Source organism: Leptinotarsa decemlineata, unplaced genomic scaffold (genome assembly GCF_025532065.1).
Source record: "Leptinotarsa decemlineata unplaced genomic scaffold, Ldec_3_MD MMD2_tig00000035_RagTag_RagTag, whole genome shotgun sequence".
Classification (NCBI taxonomy): domain Eukaryota; kingdom Metazoa; phylum Arthropoda; class Insecta; order Coleoptera; family Chrysomelidae; genus Leptinotarsa; species Leptinotarsa decemlineata.
Window position 1 is genome coordinate 11,444,769 of NW_027412540.1, and position 18,893 is coordinate 11,463,661.

At 34.4% G+C, this 18,893-nt stretch overlaps 1 protein-coding gene across 3 annotated transcripts in view; it reads right to left on the reverse strand.

The window, feature by feature from the left end:
- Positions 1-952: 952 nt before the first annotated feature.
- The window catches only part of LanB2 (laminin subunit gamma-1), a 197,545-nt gene continuing 179,604 nt past the window's right edge, over positions 953-18,893 (reverse strand). For 2 of the 3 annotated variants that reach the window (XM_074171886.1, XM_074171887.1), the window contains 5 exons: positions 17,487-17,778; positions 13,462-14,711; positions 12,567-12,941; positions 5,760-6,146; positions 953-1,561 (listed from right to left, as the gene is read on the reverse strand). In XM_074171886.1, the coding sequence (XP_074027987.1) occupies positions 5,809-6,146; positions 12,567-12,941; positions 13,462-14,711; positions 17,487-17,778 (2,255 nt within the window). In that variant the 3' untranslated portion in view covers positions 953-1,561; positions 5,760-5,808. The other variant, XR_012464693.1, reaches the window with a different exon arrangement.

Here is an 18,893-nt window from a genome sequence, read left to right on the forward strand (position 1 = left end):
AGATATATTCCTTGTTAACTAGAAATCAGCTGAAGTCGCACTTGGTTCTCAAGAATTATTTGAGAAGTCTGAAAAATTTTGCAATTCATAATTCAGTGTGATAAAAGAAAGTTGTCAATTTCGAATTGAATGAATATTTATTACTTTCGAGGAAACTGAATCGCAGGTATTTTTCGAATATTTCCCCTATTCTCACCTATTTTTCAGTTCATCCACCCTTATTCCGATTCCTTCTTCTCCAGTTATCTGAGTGGTAAAGTTGATGAATCTGTCGTTAAATAATGATAACATGAAAATTTCCGTCTGACTTGTCTACTTCCTTAAAATCTCTGGAAAGCATTGCAACCTCAAGGGACTATTGCGATACGAATGAGATAAAATAAAAGCTGAAATTGGAACCTCTGGCGTCTAATAAATCCAGAATGAGCATTTTTTCCAATCACCAGAAATGTGATACTCATCCTCGGGAGATGAAGAAAACTTCATCTCCGGAAACCCGTGTCGATTGGGAAAAGTGCTTGTTTTGGAGTTACTTATTTATTCACTACGATACAAAATAATATTGTTTGTATCAGATCAACAAGCAAAACTGTCCGAGTACTCAGTAATACAAAACCATGTTGGTACATTATAATTCTCAACAAAATATTTCTTTAATGCTCGAAATTAAAGTTCGGTGAGGATGTTCTTGTATCACGAAAAAATGTGACAGCGCACGAGTTGTAGGTTTTGCAACTGCAACTGAGAACAAATTCTGTGAATGAAATTAACATTTTCGTAGAGACTTCTTTCTGCAACTATATTTTTCATCCCTTCTTCGGAAGCTTTCCAAATTTTCAACCAATAATCAAGTAGTGAGCTGGAAAGCTTTTTCCACAAAAAAAAACTATTCACTCCTGGGTATATTATCCCTCAGTTCAAAAGATATTGATGAAGATCCAAAATTCATTCATTTATCTTCAACACCATTTATTCATATACAATTATAACAATGTCATGCTATGTGAAATAAAATTGAGAGAATAATATATATATATATGTATCAAATTCTAAAAACAAAAACTATTCTCATGTTACGAACATCAAATCGACGGTACTAATAACAATTATAATTTACTATTCCATCCTCTTCGACAAATGAACTGACAATTTTCACAATCGCAGCAACATTTCGGTTGATTTTTATTACAGCATTTGCAGTTGCAGTTACATCTGCACATCACGAAGCGATTTCCAAAATTGTATTCACAACAGCAGCAGCATCTGCAGATTTCCCTTCTGGACGTTTGTTTACGTTTAGAACTGCAGATACCACATCTACATATACAATCATATATACGGTTACATATGTTGTTTTCTGTTTCATCACTGCTTTCAGATTGGCAAGCACATTCACTTCGTTGTCTTTCATTGGGGCAAATTTTCATTTCACTGCAACAGCAAATATTTTCACGTTTACATGAGCATCTACAGCTTCCTTCACTCTCATTGTCTACATATTTATATTTGCAACATTCATTAATATCCTTTTCGAAAAGGCCAGGGCCAGTTTCATGTTTCCCTGTAAAAAGTTTTTATATACTTTAATTACAGTCCAGTAGTTTTCTAAAAATAGTTATAAAAATATATCATAAAGAAAATCAGTCATTAAAGAATATATCTCCTTGAAATATTCTTTTAAGTGATTCTTCAAAAGTGAAACTGATATTATTTTCAATATTTAGAACAAATCGACTTTCTTCAAACGAAATTGAGTTTTGTAATCATGATGTCAAACTCACTGTGAGGTTAGAAAGTTTATAAGAATGACTTGTATTCATACTGTAGTATCAACACGCCTGATGAAGCAATTGTATAGTGAAACACGTGTTGTTGTGCTGTGGTAAACTATTCATTGAATGAAGTGTTACTTGAATGAGTAGTTTTACCATTATGAAAAACAGAACATGAGCATCTATCAGTTAACTTGATTTTTTCAAATGGAAAGGGGGTGGCTCGTCGGCTTTTTGTGAAAGATCATTTTCTCACGAATAATTTGATGCCACACACTTTCACTTTATTTTCTCTATTTTTCTGAATAATTGCAAGAAATAATCATACTAAATAACAAATACATATACGTATTCGGTATATTCATGCACTAAGTCCTGAAATTCTAGTTATCCGTGACAAACAGTTGATGCTGTTGCTAGAACTACCTAGACAAATAGGCTAATGAATATGCTGTCACTTTTAAACATTTATTTGTTGTGTAGTTTATCATTAGATATGGCAAATTATACTAGAAACGAGAAAATTGACATGTTGCTAATTTACGGAGAAACAAAAAAGAATGCAACTGCTCGAATTTATGCTTAGAGGTTGCCTAATCTTCGCCATCCTACTCGGCATTATTTTCCGTGTTTGCCTATGTTGAAGTGAATTGTAAGGCGTCAATTCGTCAAATTATTTCTGAGTGTGATATAAGTTATTCTTCCGTTTGGAGAATTATTCAGAAATATAATTATCGATCATTCAAGTACCAACTACACCAACATCTTTACGATAACGAGCACAAACGAAGATCGACCTATTGCAACTATTCTTTGTCTAAATACAGAGAAGATGTACGTTTTACATTCAAAATTATTCATTTAGATGAAACCCAATTCACCAACTTGGGTATGTCCAATAGGAATAATAAAAAGTATTGGTCTCAAACAAATTTACATCTGATGAAAGAAGAAAAATTTCGAAAGTGATTTGGTTTAAATTGCTGGATGGGTATCATCGGAGAAAAACATTTGGGGCCAATAATTTTCGACGGACTGCGAAAAGATATCTACAGCTCCTTGAAAATCAAATTAATGATTTCATTGAAGATTTGCCACTGGCTAACCAAGTTGATATCAATTTTCAACAAGATGAAGCGCCACCTCGCAATTCTCAAGTCGTAAAAGAACATCTGAATGACACCTTCCCAGAAAAGTGGATTGGCACTTATGTACCTATTCAGTGGCCTGCGAGGTACATTCTTGAGTTGTCATATCTTTACATAAATGTATTATTTGTTTTTCATATTCTAGATCACCAGATCTGGTAGGAAACCATAATGTTATTAACGTCACTGCAGTAACGTTAATCACAAATAAAAGTGGTAAAAAACATAGAAAGTTTCAATTCTTATTTCTTCATTAATTAAAATTCAGGTTTACAATACAACATCAGCTACTCGTGAAGAACTAGAGCATAAAGTAAGGGCGGCATTCCAGAACATCACTGAGGAACAGCTAATCGATGTGGTGCCCGCAACAATTGAAAAAGTTAATCAAAAAGTTGCCGTGATCAAGGAGGAGGCCATTTTGGAAATTTATAAACTCAATGGACTAATTTGCCACTTTCTTGCAATTATTCAGAAAAATAGAGAAAATGAAGTGAAAGTATGTGGCATCAAATTAACTGGAAAATTCCATATTTGCGACTATGAAATAATTCTTAAAAAGAATGTGAAATCATAAGCCTCAAAGTCGTAGTTTCCTCATGTTATTTGATGAAAAATTAAAAATTGGAAGAAAAATGATTTTGTTTTTCAAATATCAACACGTAAAGAATTGTTGGATTTAGAATGTCATTTTCGATCGAAATAATTAAAAATATATAGGATGTCCCATTAAAAAATTGAAAGTTGGGGTCATTTCCGGTCAAACCGGAAGTACGGCAAAGCAAGTAAATAAAAAAAAATGTAAATTGAACTATAATACACAACCTCCAAATTTTGAGTCTCTATCTCCAATAATGAAAAAGTAGAGAATCACCCGGTGTTCTTCTGTTTTTCGAGTTAATACGCCTGGTATTTCATCACTGGATTTGACATATCATATTTGAAATGAATAATAGCTTCAAAAACTAGAAAAGAAAACGCTTCAATAGCAACACAAACTGAAAAATGAAAAATAATTCGCAACTTTAAAGTATGTTTTATTATGGCTCCTAACCAAGTATTCATTACAATGGATATTCAGCACCTCACGTTTTTTTAACAACATAATTTATTTTTTTGTAAATAGATTCACTCTGATTTCAGACTTATCGAAAGTAATTAGTTATATCAAACCATAGGACTTAATTATCGATATCGAACACAATCCTGAATGAGTTTCGAATTATTTTTTTACAGTTTCTAATACTATCAAAGCGTGTTTTGCAGTTCTTCAAACTATTATTTATTTTCCACTTTTCAATTTGACTTGCTATTTCAATCCCATTTGTTTCAATTCAAAATATATACGTATGCGCAGACACTGTGGTTATCTCACGTGTCTCACACAGATACTGTGTGAGGAAATTATTTAATCCTGGCCATCCTAATCAGGATAATAAGATGAACTTATGCAATTATTGTATTGTCACCGATTCTTGATGAATATAAAAAGTTTTAAATAAATCTATTCGTTTGAAGTTAGTCAAAATCTAGTGCAAAGAAGTCGGTTACAAACAAACTAGTGAAGCTAATGAAAGCGTATTAAAAAAGGTTTGTTCATTACTAGTTTTAGTTACTACGTGGTAGGAAATCATAATGGAAAAGAAATGAAAATTTCTCTGTTTTCTCTCTTTTCTATGTTTTTTACCACTTCCATTTGTAACTAACGTTACTGCAGTGTCATCCTATACGGACAAACAAGTTTATTGTGTAAGTTTGAAAATGTTCGTATAGGACGAAACTGCAGTAACGTTAGTTACAAATAAAAGTAGTGAAGAACATAGACATTTTCACTTCTCTTTTCATTTTGTGTTTTTGTTTATTGGACAGAACTGAAAGATATTGAAGATATTCAGATGTATGGTCTGCAAAATTTTTATAATCATATGAAGCTTCCATTATAATCTTGATCAACGATAGAAAATGTGGATATTATTGAAAATTTTGGAATTTCAGTATACTTATTCGTAAATATTCTTGGATCATTTTGAATCAATTGACATTTTCTGTTACCGTTACAGTCGAATAAGTGATAAATTCTCAATGTATTTCCCCTTATTGAATTTGCTGATTTATGTCAACTTCTATGAGTTGAGTATAGTCACGAAAAGCTGTGCGAAAAGTTTTCACTTTATATTTGTATACACCAAAATTCAATATTCATATTCAATAATTCCAAAAACATCTGACTCGGGTACTCACTTGGAACAGAGAGAGACATTTTTCTTCAATATTGCTTCCGCCAAAAATACCTCTATACAAATGAATGAGGAAAACTATACGGATGATTATAAACTGAAAGGAGTAGCTTTAAATACTGAATATTTACTATTGAGTTATTCGTGTGCAAATTATTATTACTACTCGTATTGTATTATTCGTGTGCACATTCTGTTTGCAACGTATTTGAAAAAACATATCAGGAAAATTGATAACAATTGCATCTGAACTGCAATTTAGATAATCAGGTGCGCATTGGTAGGTGTTTCGTGAAGTGAAAATATAAATGTTCTGTTCTGTGCAGTATGACAAAAAATATATTGTATCGAAGGTTGAAGAATGCTATTCTCTTCCAAAACAAGTACTCTTTACAGACGATATAACTACAATACTATGCTGTACTCGCCAAGCAAGTTGGCGTTTTCCGGTGACGAAGAAGAAGTATTTAGTTTTGAATTCATTCCACACCGGAGGTTCGAGTTTCCTTTCTCATTTATGATTTTTCATCATCAAAAAATTAGCACACTTGGAGTAATGAAAATTTACGAAGTTGAAATAAATTAGTTTTAATATAAAACACCTAAATAACAAACTGAAGTCTTTGGCTGAGTGATAAGCGCAAATCCATGTCATGGTTCTAACACTATTTTCCGGTAACAACCAGCAGGTAGGGCCTCAATAATTTCCTCTATATTTTCTACCTCTTCCTGCAATATGGCTATTTTGATTTTATATTGACCAATGAGATCAGTTTGAAATTTGTGTTCATTCTGTAGAGTCTGGAGTTTCTCTTCCAGTTTGGCTTCTTTAAGTTTCTCTTCGGCCATCATAATTTCTTCTTCCAAGCGATCTACGTGACTTTCTTCTATAGTTGGCGAGTTTTCCAATTCAGTCATGATTTCCTCGATATCAAAGAGCAGTGCTGATACTTTTTTGGAGACGTCGTCGGTATCCTTTCCAGCTCGGCCTACCTGGAACATTTCGAAATAGTGTTGTATAGTGCTTCTACTGGAAAGAACGTCACATTTCTTTCAAAGAGTTATGGGCATTATACCTGATGAACAGTTATGAGTTACTTTATTTCATGTCCATAATCATGTCGATTCTTTGATAATAATATACATAAATCTGATGAATGGTTAAATGTTACTTTGTTTTATGTCAACAATCATATGTATTCGGTAACAATAACAAAGAATCATACATTGCTTTGAAATTATTTCGACAGACATTTCTTCAATATCATTACGAGAGATAGTAATGAGGCTGTCAACAGTTAAAGAGTGCATTCGAATTCTGTTGAAATGACCATATTATCAGTTTCATCATTGCTGTGGATGAAATGTTGTATAACTTGTACTGTATAAAAAAAACTTCAATGCGAGATTTCCACAGGTGAGAATGTTTTGAATAAAATAATTTTGGCGATAAAAAACGACTACAGAAAGGAAAAACTATTATACAGAGTTTCATTAGTGACACATTATTTACAATTTTCAATGGTAGGAGTTATATTCATTCATTTCCTGAAAAAATACCGATTTAAATGTTACATGATGAATTTCTGATAGGTATGTCCCAAAAATTTATAATAATTATGATATTTATTGATCCTAAGAAACAGGAATGTTTAGAACAGAATAAATAATTCGAATACTTTTTTTTTTAGATATACTTACAATTTTTCTTGATTATTACATATTTTAACGCCTAAATCAATTATCGAATTTAAGCGATATGATTTGACTAGTAGTTATTATGTTTGTCTTGTATTATAATCATCGATGGTACTCATTTCACTGCAATTCACAGTCGGTTGTTTGCCATTTTTTCAAACAGAATCAATGAAATAACAGATTTTCAATTGAGAAATTGATTGAATATTTCAAACTGCATTCCATATAAAATGAGCCAACCTGAATAACTTTTGGTACAATGCTTTTCAGGAAAAACAAAAAACACGTCAACCATAGTATACAAGGGGACACATTTTGACATATTCACGTTCGATGTTACTTCCCCTATAGCACCCCCAGAGCATGTCACCATTTTTTTAAAATGGATCACCCTATATTATTCCGCATGATGAGTAGATTTCAACAAAGGAAAAAACATATAGTCTGAAGCTCATGGTTCGGGAGCTACAAATCATTTGAGTTGAAAACACCCATTTGTCTAGAGACAAATATGGAAGCAATAAATCAGAAAAAAAAATTATTGATTCTTGAATCAAAATCTGATCACTGGACAATGTTACTGATGAGCACATGGTTGATAATCTCGGGAGTTATTTCTCTGCAATGCCTTATGATAATTTCTCTCAAATCTTCTCATGTTGTTAATTTTTTCTCATACACTTCAGACTTCAAATGACCCTGATGGCCATTCTGTAGGATCTCTTCTGCAAATCCAGCGACCAGGAAAATGATCATCCAAAAACTGTTGCACTGGAGCTGAATATTGAGGAGGTCCTGCTGAAAAACTATTTCATTTCCAAATAAATTTGTATTCTCTTCAATTGCACTAATGATGCACGGTATCATTCGATTCCCCAACATATCCAAATATTCATTACTAGTCAAATTATCATCGATAAAAAAAGATCCTATGATGTGGTCAGCTATAATTCCTGCCCAAACAATCAGTTTTTGAGGTTATTGGGTATGAACTTGACGATATAAATGAAGATTCGATCACTCCAATATCGACAATTTTGCCGATTCACCTCACCATTCAAACTAGACATACATTCATCCGAAAAACAAATTTTATACAAGAAATTCTGATGCAAGTTGATCCGTTCAGTCAGACTTTCACTAAACTCGATACGTCTATCGAAATTATGTTCGTTGAATTTATGAACTAGTCTAATGTTATATGGATGAAATTTGTACTCACGAAGGATCCTGAAAACATTTGTACGACTGATTCCTGATTCTCGAAATAACTTAGTAAAAGATTGCGAATTTTCCATTAATCCAACGTGCCCAGTACTAATAGCTTCATCGTTGACAACTCCTGAACGGTTATGCTTTTTATTGTCTCCATAAATATGTTCAATAATTCTGAAAAGTATTTGTATCGTTCATTTCTTCCTGGATGATTATCATATAACATACGGGCAGCAGCACTATTTCCATTCAGGTAGTACAAACCTACTATTTCAATCCGTTCTCGAAGCGTTCTTACTTCTCAAGAATTCACAAAACACCAATTGTAACTTCACCTGGTAGGTAATCGTTATTTTAGAATGAGACAAATACAAAATGAAGAGAATATCGAATTAAAACTTAACTAGGCAAAATAAGACTTTTTTGAAGAATACTTCACAAACACTTATGAAATCTAGGTAACAGATTGTACAGAAATTCATTCAGGGTGGCTCCAATAGCTCCCGAACCGTAAGCTTCAGACCATATGTTTTATACTTTGTTAAAATCTGCTCATCATGAAACATCTGATAATGCAACAAATATAGGATGATCCCCATGGAAAAAAATTGGTGACATGCTTTGGGGTGCGATAGGAGAAGTAACATCAAATGTGAAAAAGTCGAAATGTGTTCCCCTATATACTATGATTGACGTGTTATTTTATTTTTCCTGCAAATCATTGTTCCAAAAGTTATTCAGTGTGGCTCGTTTTAAATGGAATGCACTGTATAAATTCAACATAGGTACATGATATGGCAATTTGAATTCACAGTTCATTATGTTATTCTTTATCATTTTTTCCATCTCATCATAAGTCTTCCAACAGAGACTTTTATCAATGTACGATCCTAAAAATTTCGTAATTTAACAATATCTAATAAGTTTATTGTTTGAAGCCAAATCTTTCCGTTATTGATTTTGTTATTGGTGATCAACATCAATTCATTATAATTCAGCAAAGTAGTTAGCGTATACATATTATTATCGAAGTGAAATTTAGCTTTATTGTTCCACATAACATTAACAACACATATTTTGAAGTAACATTTCTGAATTAGTCTTCATAAAAAACGTATGTCTATTTGTGGGTATGAATAATTATATTGATTGTTACTTATATGTATATACAAGATAGAAATTCGACTGAATCGTACAAAAGTTGACTATTTCACAGAAATACTTGCTTGAATGGAATACAACAACAATTAGTTCACAAAATTAACAGGTCAAAAATAACATTTCAAAATAACATAAGAAAAATCTTCTCAGGTATCTCAAAGGTGCAAACTAGTTTACTCCTTTTCATAAAGTGACACGTGTGAACTATTGTATTCGTGCCACGTGCAGTATGCAGTATGCTGTGTAATGACCTCTGTAAGTAGACCTACTGTGATTCGAGAGTGCATATAGATTGTAACGACAAGGAGTCCTATTGCCTGCTGCATAATTGCTCATTTCTAATCCATCTAAAGGAAATTCGATAGTTACATTCAACTTGCCTCTGAATATTTTCGTTAGATTGAATGATACAATGAAATCGAACTTCGGTAATATACGGGAAAACCCAAAAATTCCGAAATCATATTTCTTCATCAGTTCGATCTTCCATTCTTCAATATTATGTTAAGTGATTTGATATCCCTGAAATAATCAATAAAATTGAAATGAATAGTTGACAATAACAATTATATTTAGCAAAAAAAAAACCCGAAATGAAATGACAAATAGATAAAATACAGCCAAAAATTCAAGGTTTGATAATACAAAAAGAAATGAAAATTAAAAGATTTCAAGCCTAGTTACTCTCGATTGTTAGTATCCACAATCGTTTTTTTGGTGATAATGGGACTTATTTCTCCAAAGTATGACTATTTATAGTTCATGCGAGTGATTTCACCTATCCCCTTTACCCTATCATCGCTTCACCAGTTTATTAAGAGCTGACCTTTTGGCGGGAGTTGGCCGTTTTTAGCTTTCTACGTTACCTTGGCTGAATTTGTTGTTGGACAACATGTATGTGGCTTCTTTGAATTTCCCCCTGAACCAGTGTTTCTTCCTGTAGATGATCTCAGCCTGGGACCACTTGATGTTGATGTTGATGAGTCTATACATATTCTGCTATTTCCGATTTGTTGGTTTCTCCTCGCTTTGTGCGTTTCTTGTGCACAAAACGAGGTTATGCGGTCTTCCAATGGCCTCTTAGTTTCACTTGCAGGGTATTACGTAAATGCAATTTTTGGAATCGCATTCCGCAATTTGTGGCCTATTTTTCGTGAATCTGCTACGGATAGTGTTTCCGGATCTGAAGCATATTCTGATGTTGTATTCGGACCCAACTATTCTTATCCTTTTCGACAATCCTCTGATGTACCTATGGAAGTGCAAGTACTGTTTGTGATAACTTCTCTTTCTTGCGAGGCTCTTGCTGTGTTTCAGACGAAGTTTGTTTCACCATCACTTCGGAGTGACCATATCATTGAAGATCATTTCTGATGATGCCTAGTTCGTTCTTCCTATTACAGAGTACGAAAACACCGTCTATTAGAGTTCAACCACCATGAATCGACTAAAGGAGGAATCATTAAGACTCTAGTAGATCGTGCTTTCGGGTTCTATAATACAAAGGAAGGTTTCGAGAAAGAACTAGGCATCATCAAAAAAAAATTATAATGGAATGATTACTCCAAAGTGATGGTGGAATAGACATTGGCTGAAAAACAGCAAGAGCTTCGCAAGAAAGAGAAGCCGTCACAATCAGTACTTGCACTTTCCTACATCAGAAGATTGTCGGAAAGAATAAGAAGAACTGAGTCCGAATACAACATCAGTGCCTGCTTTGGATTCGGAAACACTATCTGTAGTAGCCTGACGAAAACCAGGCCACTAAATCGACAACAAGAAACGCACAAAGTGAGAATAAACCAACTCGTGAATAGCAGAACATGTTTGGACTCATCAACGCAACATCGAATGGTCCCAAGCTGAGATCATCCACAGGGAGGAACAATGGTTTAGGAGGAAATTCAAAGAAGCCGCATATATGTCCAAGAACAAATTCAGCCAAGTTAGCGTAGCAACATATATGGAAAACCATAATCAAGCGGAAAACGGCCAACTCCCGCTAAACGGTCATCTTCCGCTAAACCGGTGAAGCGGAGAGAGAAAAGAGGGAATAGGTGAAAGCACTCGCATGACCTATAAATAGTCATCCCTCGATGGAATGAGTACAGTCATTACCCGAAGACGACTGTGGATACTAACAATCGAAACGTCGTAAAATAACTTAACTTGAAATCTTTCAATTTTTATTTTTTTTGTATTGTTCAATTTTCAATTGTTGCTTGTATTTTATTTTGTTGTAAATTCATTTCAGGGTATTTTTCGCTTAATGTTATTGTTATTCCCAACTATTCATTTCGATTTTATTGATTCTTTCAGGGATTTCAATTCATTTTATATTATATTAGACAATGGAAGTCCGAACACATAAAATTCCCCATGAAACATTGTGAACCACCTTGAAACAAATACTATTTTTTGCTGTGATAGTTTCATTTGCAGAAATAATGTAGATCAACATGTATCCTCAACACTGGGATTTTTAGTACGGACCTACGATTTCCACACATCATACAACCTCTATTATTGAAAAAAAAATGAGACTGCATTATCCACTATGGCCCCTTGTTAATGTATGGAGAAAGTAAGTTGGTGACCCTAGTTACGTAGGTACCAACTCCAGAAAATATTGCCAATAAAGATACTGTCTAAATTAAAGCAGTTATTTATGTTTTATTGAACTTTCCAAAAATATGTGATGACCGATACTCAATGGAAATCTATAACGTATTCAAGTTCATTAGTGTAAAAACGCCTGTGAAAGCCATTGTATAATGGAACACATTTTGAGGTTTTGTTAACTATCGTTGAATACTGGACTACTCGAAATGCAAGTAAAGCAAAATATTCTCAGAGTTTAGGTGATTGATGCTTCATATATTCCAAAGGTGAAGTCTCGATCAACTTTTCGAGAATCGGCAGTGATATAAAAACGGAAATTTTGTTTTCATCCATTTGATCATATCAGGTACCTTCTAAAATGGGAAATGCAATCGACTTGCAGGTGGTAATATCTTCGACCACTGTTTTGGTAGCTAGGACTGAAAAGAAATGGCTATGTGTACAATTTGGAGCAGCTCCAACATATATACCTCAAAGAGAAAGTATGCACAAGCCATTCAAAATAGAAAAATATTTATGGAATTTCGATGTACTTACTTCTTGAAGTACCTACATATGAAAACTGAAACGAGCAAAAATCGTTATGCCGTATGTTGAATCCATCCAATAGTTCAAATGCACTCACAAAAAAATATAATATTTGTGGATATGAAACTTAATGGTTTCAGGACACTTAATTACACCATTTCAGGACAACCAATCAAAATTGATACCTACTTTTTCTTTAGCATCATTAACCAAACTGGTATTGCTCTTGAATTTATCCAAAAGATTCTTCAGTTCTCCTTCTGTATTCTGAACTCTATCAAACATCAAACCAGCTTCCTGCCCAAGAGCGGTCGTGTTTTTGAACAAGAGCTCGGCTTCTGATTTGATTTGGTCAGCTTTTAAGGACGCATTTTTTGCCATTTCATCAGCCTTTTCTGCTTTCTGTAATGCCAGCTCGGCGTTCATCTTGGCTTTCTCCATGTCAACCTGCGCATATTTAGATTTCTGCAAAATGTCGTTTATCGTTGACTCAATAACTCCTATCTTTTCTAAGGCGGCCTCAGCTTCGTCTTTATTTTTTTGAGTTTTTGTGTCAAATTCTGAAAATATTTGCAGATGAAAATAGTTATCAACAACTTGTGTGTAAATGTGTGTGATATGCAATAAATTTCTGTTGTAGCCAGTTTATAGTGTAACACGTGTAGGCATTTGGTGAACTTTTACATATCTCACAATGGAGTGTTGTTCAAAAAGTTTGTCAATGACACTGTTACTATCTTCATTCGAGTTTGAAAGTCGTCGTAGTTTGGAAGTGCAACCCAAAGTTTCGCCAGCACGAGTGGATGTCTTCTTCAGAGGTTTATTTATCTTGATGAATGACTATCAGTCATCGGTGAAAGATGCAGTACCAAACTACGACGGCCTTCAAACCCGAAAGAAGATAGTTACACTGAAAATCTCGGCCGCAAAATCCTTAACCAATTTGAGTCCCCTATGTTGGTTAGAATGTTGGAAAAATTTCAATCGAATAGCAGTAACCATATTTATCTAAATGGGTTAATTCATGAAATTCAGAGAATGTACTGTATTACAAAAATATCAATAGCTGTTTGAATTTACCTGACAACAACTTATAGTTGGATTCAGCTCCATCTAGTATTTCATTCCACAAATTAATAACTCCATCCGCTTGCGTATCCCAGAAAAGTAAATCATTACGCATTTTCATCAACTGTTCATGTTGAACTCCTGCGTCCTTAAGAAGACCTTTTCCGGAAACACTTTGTTCGTTAATGTTTTTTCTTAAACTTTCGCTATCTCTGAATAAATCAGATGTTATATTAGCTATCTTATAAGCATCATCTTCTAGCATTTTTACCTTTTTCTGAAGCCCAGAAATGTCTATTTCGGGTATATTGAGATTTTCAACTTCACTTAGTAAAATCAGGGCATTGTTTTTCACCACCAAAGTTTTATCGGAGACCTCTTTGGTCCACTCTTTTGATTTATTTAATTTTTGTTCAGTATTTTGAAGACGGTTTCTCAGTTGATTGATAGCCGTAACCAGTTTCGTTTGTTGCGCCACTGCATTTTTTGCTTCATTATAAGCGATGACAGATTCATTTCTTGCTTCTTTTGCCAGAAGTATGATCCGATTAACTTTAGAATCAATATTATCGGCTAATTCTCTTGCTTCCTGAGCTATCTGAGTCATCATCTTTGAATGCTGCCCAGCGATTTCAGCTTGATTTTTTGCAGCAATCAAGGTTTTCTCAGCTCTGTTATGAAAACCCTCATCTATTTCATTTATTTTCTCCTCAGTTTCGTTCAGAATATCATCGGCGTGTTCAAGATTGCTGTCGGCTACAGAATTCTTAGTATCGGCGTGGAAAATATTTTCATCTACCGATGAAAAAACTAGTGATATGTCTCTGATTCTGGTCTCAATATTTCTAACTTTCTCTGTGAGGCTATCACTACCAGTAGCAGTTCTTACTTCCAAATAAAGCTGTCTGACTTCTTGCATAACTTTTCTCAGCTCATTTGGGAATTCTTCGTCTGCTATAACAGTTGGTCTGCTCTCAATCTCGTCCAGAATTTTACCAAGCCTTGCGAGATTTTCAGTGTGACTTCGAGCTTCTTTTTGGACTAAATTGTAACATTCTGGGCAATCAATGCACCCCCGTCGTCTATCGAATTTGTTCTCTTTGCACCTGTCGCATTTCTGACCTTCTACGTTCTCTAAGCACGGACATTGTCCCATAGAGTCGCACTGAAGATCTCTAGATCCAATTTGATCACAATCGCAGCTTTCACACCCAGTTATGGAAAAACCATACTTTTTGTATTCGCAGTGGTCGCATCGAGGGCTGAAACAATATATATTCATTGAATCTGATGTAGTCGGTAGGTACGAAGTCAATGATATATGTCTGGATAATCGTAAATCAGAATACTAAAAAAGCGTGGTGCCTAATAATTCAAAGGCAACCACATGTCACTTCGATCGATACATTTCCATTTTTAACAAACATTTCATTGATAAGCAATATCATGAGATCAACCAGCATGATTAAACCACCGTAACGTCAGGGCCTAGTTACTGTCATAATAATAGTATCAAACCAGTGAATTTTTGTGAAAGCATTTATGCAAAGTTTCAATATATAGTCACATTCACATTCATATTCAATTCTATTTGTTGAATTTGATTGGAACAGTGACAATGATTGGCCATGATAATCACGTTTGACTCAAGAATAGTGACACCAAGATTTTAATTTCATGACTGTCAGTTTTATCGTTACTAGTAAGAAGAAAGAAGCGTTTCGTCTCTGTCGAAATATCCTCAGCAAATAACACCGATATGAGACCAAAATTTTAATTCGCAAATCAAATAAATTTCATTTGCCGAATAAGGGAGGATTTCAAGGAGACCATTTGTTTGGAAGGACCATTATTGAAGACACAAAGTTCGAAAATATGAGTACAGTACGTAAATGACTGAACCCGAAGTCGAAAAAATTAATTTTTGATCTTTGTTTTCTGTTGATTCATGTGAGTTTACTATATTTATAGTTTGTTCAACGAAATTCTAATGAATCAAATGTGGCATTCTTTCTGCTCTTCGAAAATCTGAAAAAGTGAAGTATGTTTAATGCAAGTCGCTGGCAACAGCAATACAAAATATGTACTATTCCTTGAACTATTCTAAGGATATTTTCTTTCCTTGATGATTTTTGATAGGGCGCTTTGTTTCGAAGATACAGAGCGAAAAATAATTTCAACAATAAACATTCATTACCAAAAATTACATGTAATGTTTCTTAATCTGAAAGAACTGTTGAACATTTCCATTATCGACTCCCGAACTCTTTCAAAAACACCAGGATCGTTTCTGATTGCGTTAGACCCAGCAATTATCCGATTTCTCAAATTTTCCACATTTTCCACTGGATTAGTATAAACTAATGATTTCAGTTGGCCTCACAGAAAATTCTCGAGGGAGTTTAAGTCCAGTGATCGTGCAGGCCATAAGTGAGGTTCACCTTGACCAATCCAGCGATCTCCGTATGTTACTGGTAAAATCTCTCGAGCCAATATCCTATAATGCGCTGTTGCACCATCGTGTATAAACCACATCGCATTACTTGTAACCAATGATACATCCTCCAGAAACTGAGGTAGCGTTTGTTCCAAAAGGTTGCGGTATACCTCGCCGGTAAGTCTACCTGGCAGAAATACCGGTCCGATTAAGAAGTCACCTATAATTCCTATCCAAACGTTCAACGAGAACTGTTGTTGAAAGCGATTTCCAAGCACCAAATGTAGATTTTCTTCAGCCCAAACATGGTTATTGTGGAAACTGCTCATGGCATTTCTTGAGAAACTAGCTTCATCGGTAAATAGAATGGGCGCTAGTAGTTGGGGGATTTGAACTAGTAATGTACGCAAAATCCATCTATCATGGCAAGCACATTCCGTTCTACCATTCTTACTGTCATTGGCCTTCCTTGTCCTCCATTTCGCTCCAATGCTCCTGTTTCACGAAGTCGTTGATGGTATATCCGGCTATTTTAATAATTTTAAGATGACCAAAATTGTTTTTGTCGAAATTATTTTTCGCTCCGTATCTTCGAAAAAAAGCGCCCTATCATAAATCATCAAAGGACAAACTATCCTTAGAATAGTCCAAAGAATAGACCCTTGATTTTTTGCCGCATACTGATCGATCATTTATCAACAATTGAAGTGAACAAAATATGGGCTGGTAGACGGGTTTCGTCCGCTACTGCGGCAGTCATCATCAGTTGACTGCAAGGATGAAGGTTGAATCTCGCAGTGTCAGCAACGACTGACGTTGCTGAGAGTGTTTATTCTTATAACATTGATAAAAAGTTCATCTTTTTGCATTGCAACAGTAAAAACTTTCAGATGTTTCATTTCAATTATTGTCCGAGTTTATATCAAATCAGGCTAAATGTGCCTGACTTTATTTATTGAAATTCAAACATTCAGAATAGAATATAAAAAATGTAGTTGAGAGAATGTTACAGATTAGATTTTCAACTATTCTCTCAATGTTTCCAACTTTCTCAAATCCAAAACGTTCGTAATGTTCCTTTCTTTGGCATTAACGGTGGAAGATATCAACGGATGAGTATTTTTTTCAGAGACTGATGGTCTAGTCTGGTCAAAAGCATATTGAAGTTTTGGTGCAGAAAAAAATGGTTCTGACTTTCTGCCACTACGAAAGAACTGCTCATATAAATGAGCTATGTAGCGGATTGAATTAAAAAATCTAGGTTCATCTAGTTGGCTCAAAATAGTGAATTGCAGATGCATGTATTTTTACTGAATCTACCCATTCTCAAGTCGAATAATTGACAAGATTGGTAGGTACTACCGTTGCTCAAAATCATCTTTGTTGCAGTTTTGTATATTTGATTACCCCGACACTCTTAGTAATTCATAAAAATGTAGTAACAGGTTCAAATACTGGATGGAATAGAGAACATTATAGACAGGAAAAATAAACGGCAGTTATTATTCAGTTATTCAGCATTACAATAATGCTACTTCAAGTCGCATTAACAGTTTTCCTCATCTCGAAATTAATTTTCAACATTCTAATTGGAACTTACCCCGTCACGTACGGCCTGCAATAGCACTGGCCTGAATATATATCACAAGAGGTATTGAGTGATCCAATAGCATCGCATTGGCAAGCTTGACATCCTTTTCCGTTATGTAAGTTGAAATAGCCAACTTCGCATTCGTCACAATTTTGTCCCACAACGTTGGTCTTACACCGACATGCGCCGGTTGCTTGATCGCATATAGGAGCTCCAAAAGAATCTTCTTCAGTTCCAACCACATAACATTCACATTTTTTGCAGTCACCTTTCGGGAGTACAAGAGCGTTGCCGTAGAATCCTGAATGGATAAATGAGAATGAGAAATGATGCAAGATATACACAATTTGACTTTGAGTATATTTTTCATGGTGATCTCAAACAAAGTAGTTTTCTCTAATAAGTTTTGTTCAGGAGAAAAACGAAAATACAGCTTTATTTCAACACAAAAAATGACCTTCTGTTCTTCAAATCATGGACATTTCAAACTCATTTTATTAAATCACTTCAGGTAGTTATTTTGACATACAGTTTTACCAAGAGTGAATCTGCATTAGACTATTTTGCGTCACGCCCATGAAGCTATCAGTCAATGGTGATAGGTTCTGATGCAGAGGGAGAACAAAAATTTTGTTTGAGACACTTGTTTGAGTAGACTAGACAATGCAATACGAACAAGCGACCAAATAAAATGTTCATTCATAGTTTATGGCCGGACCGCTTATTACTGTCACGTTACTGCAGAATATTTTGAAATGAAAAAGTGGATATGTTTTTGGGAAAAAGCGTTTAGGCTTTTTACTTCTCAATCATCAAACAAAAACTGTGAGAAACTTCCGAAGAATGAAATAAAATTCAAAATAATCCCGTTGAAAATAAGTGTAATCCACGCACAGAAGTATATTTCAGATACAAATAGAATCAACTATTTCCACAGGATAATTCAATAAGACGAAAGAGTCCGTTATGAATGTCTTTTTGATACTTTGTACCTCTGGCGTAATATGAATCTATTGGAAACACTTTCCCAACGCCAGAACAAAATAATGGTCTCTCAAAGCGTGTTTTGCTAACTAAATTAGCATCTTCAGGAGGTCATTATAACTGAATTCAACTAGTATGTTAGTCTTTCTATATGCTAGTGGCCTAACTACTACCGGTTATTTTTCCTACCCTAAACTACAATTTTTTCCAATATCTCTAATTTGTTATGTATTTCCTCTATGTGACTATCCCCTTCATTTTTGGTATTTTTCTGAAATTTATTTGTTTTTTTCTTGAACTATTAGATTCGTATAAGACCAGGCAAAGGGCTGTTCAAAATAGGACCTTTGTTGCTATTTATAGAACTCATTCCACATTTTTTGATTTCCAGGCTTTCGAAGGCATCCAGAAGCCGTCCTCAACAATTTTGAA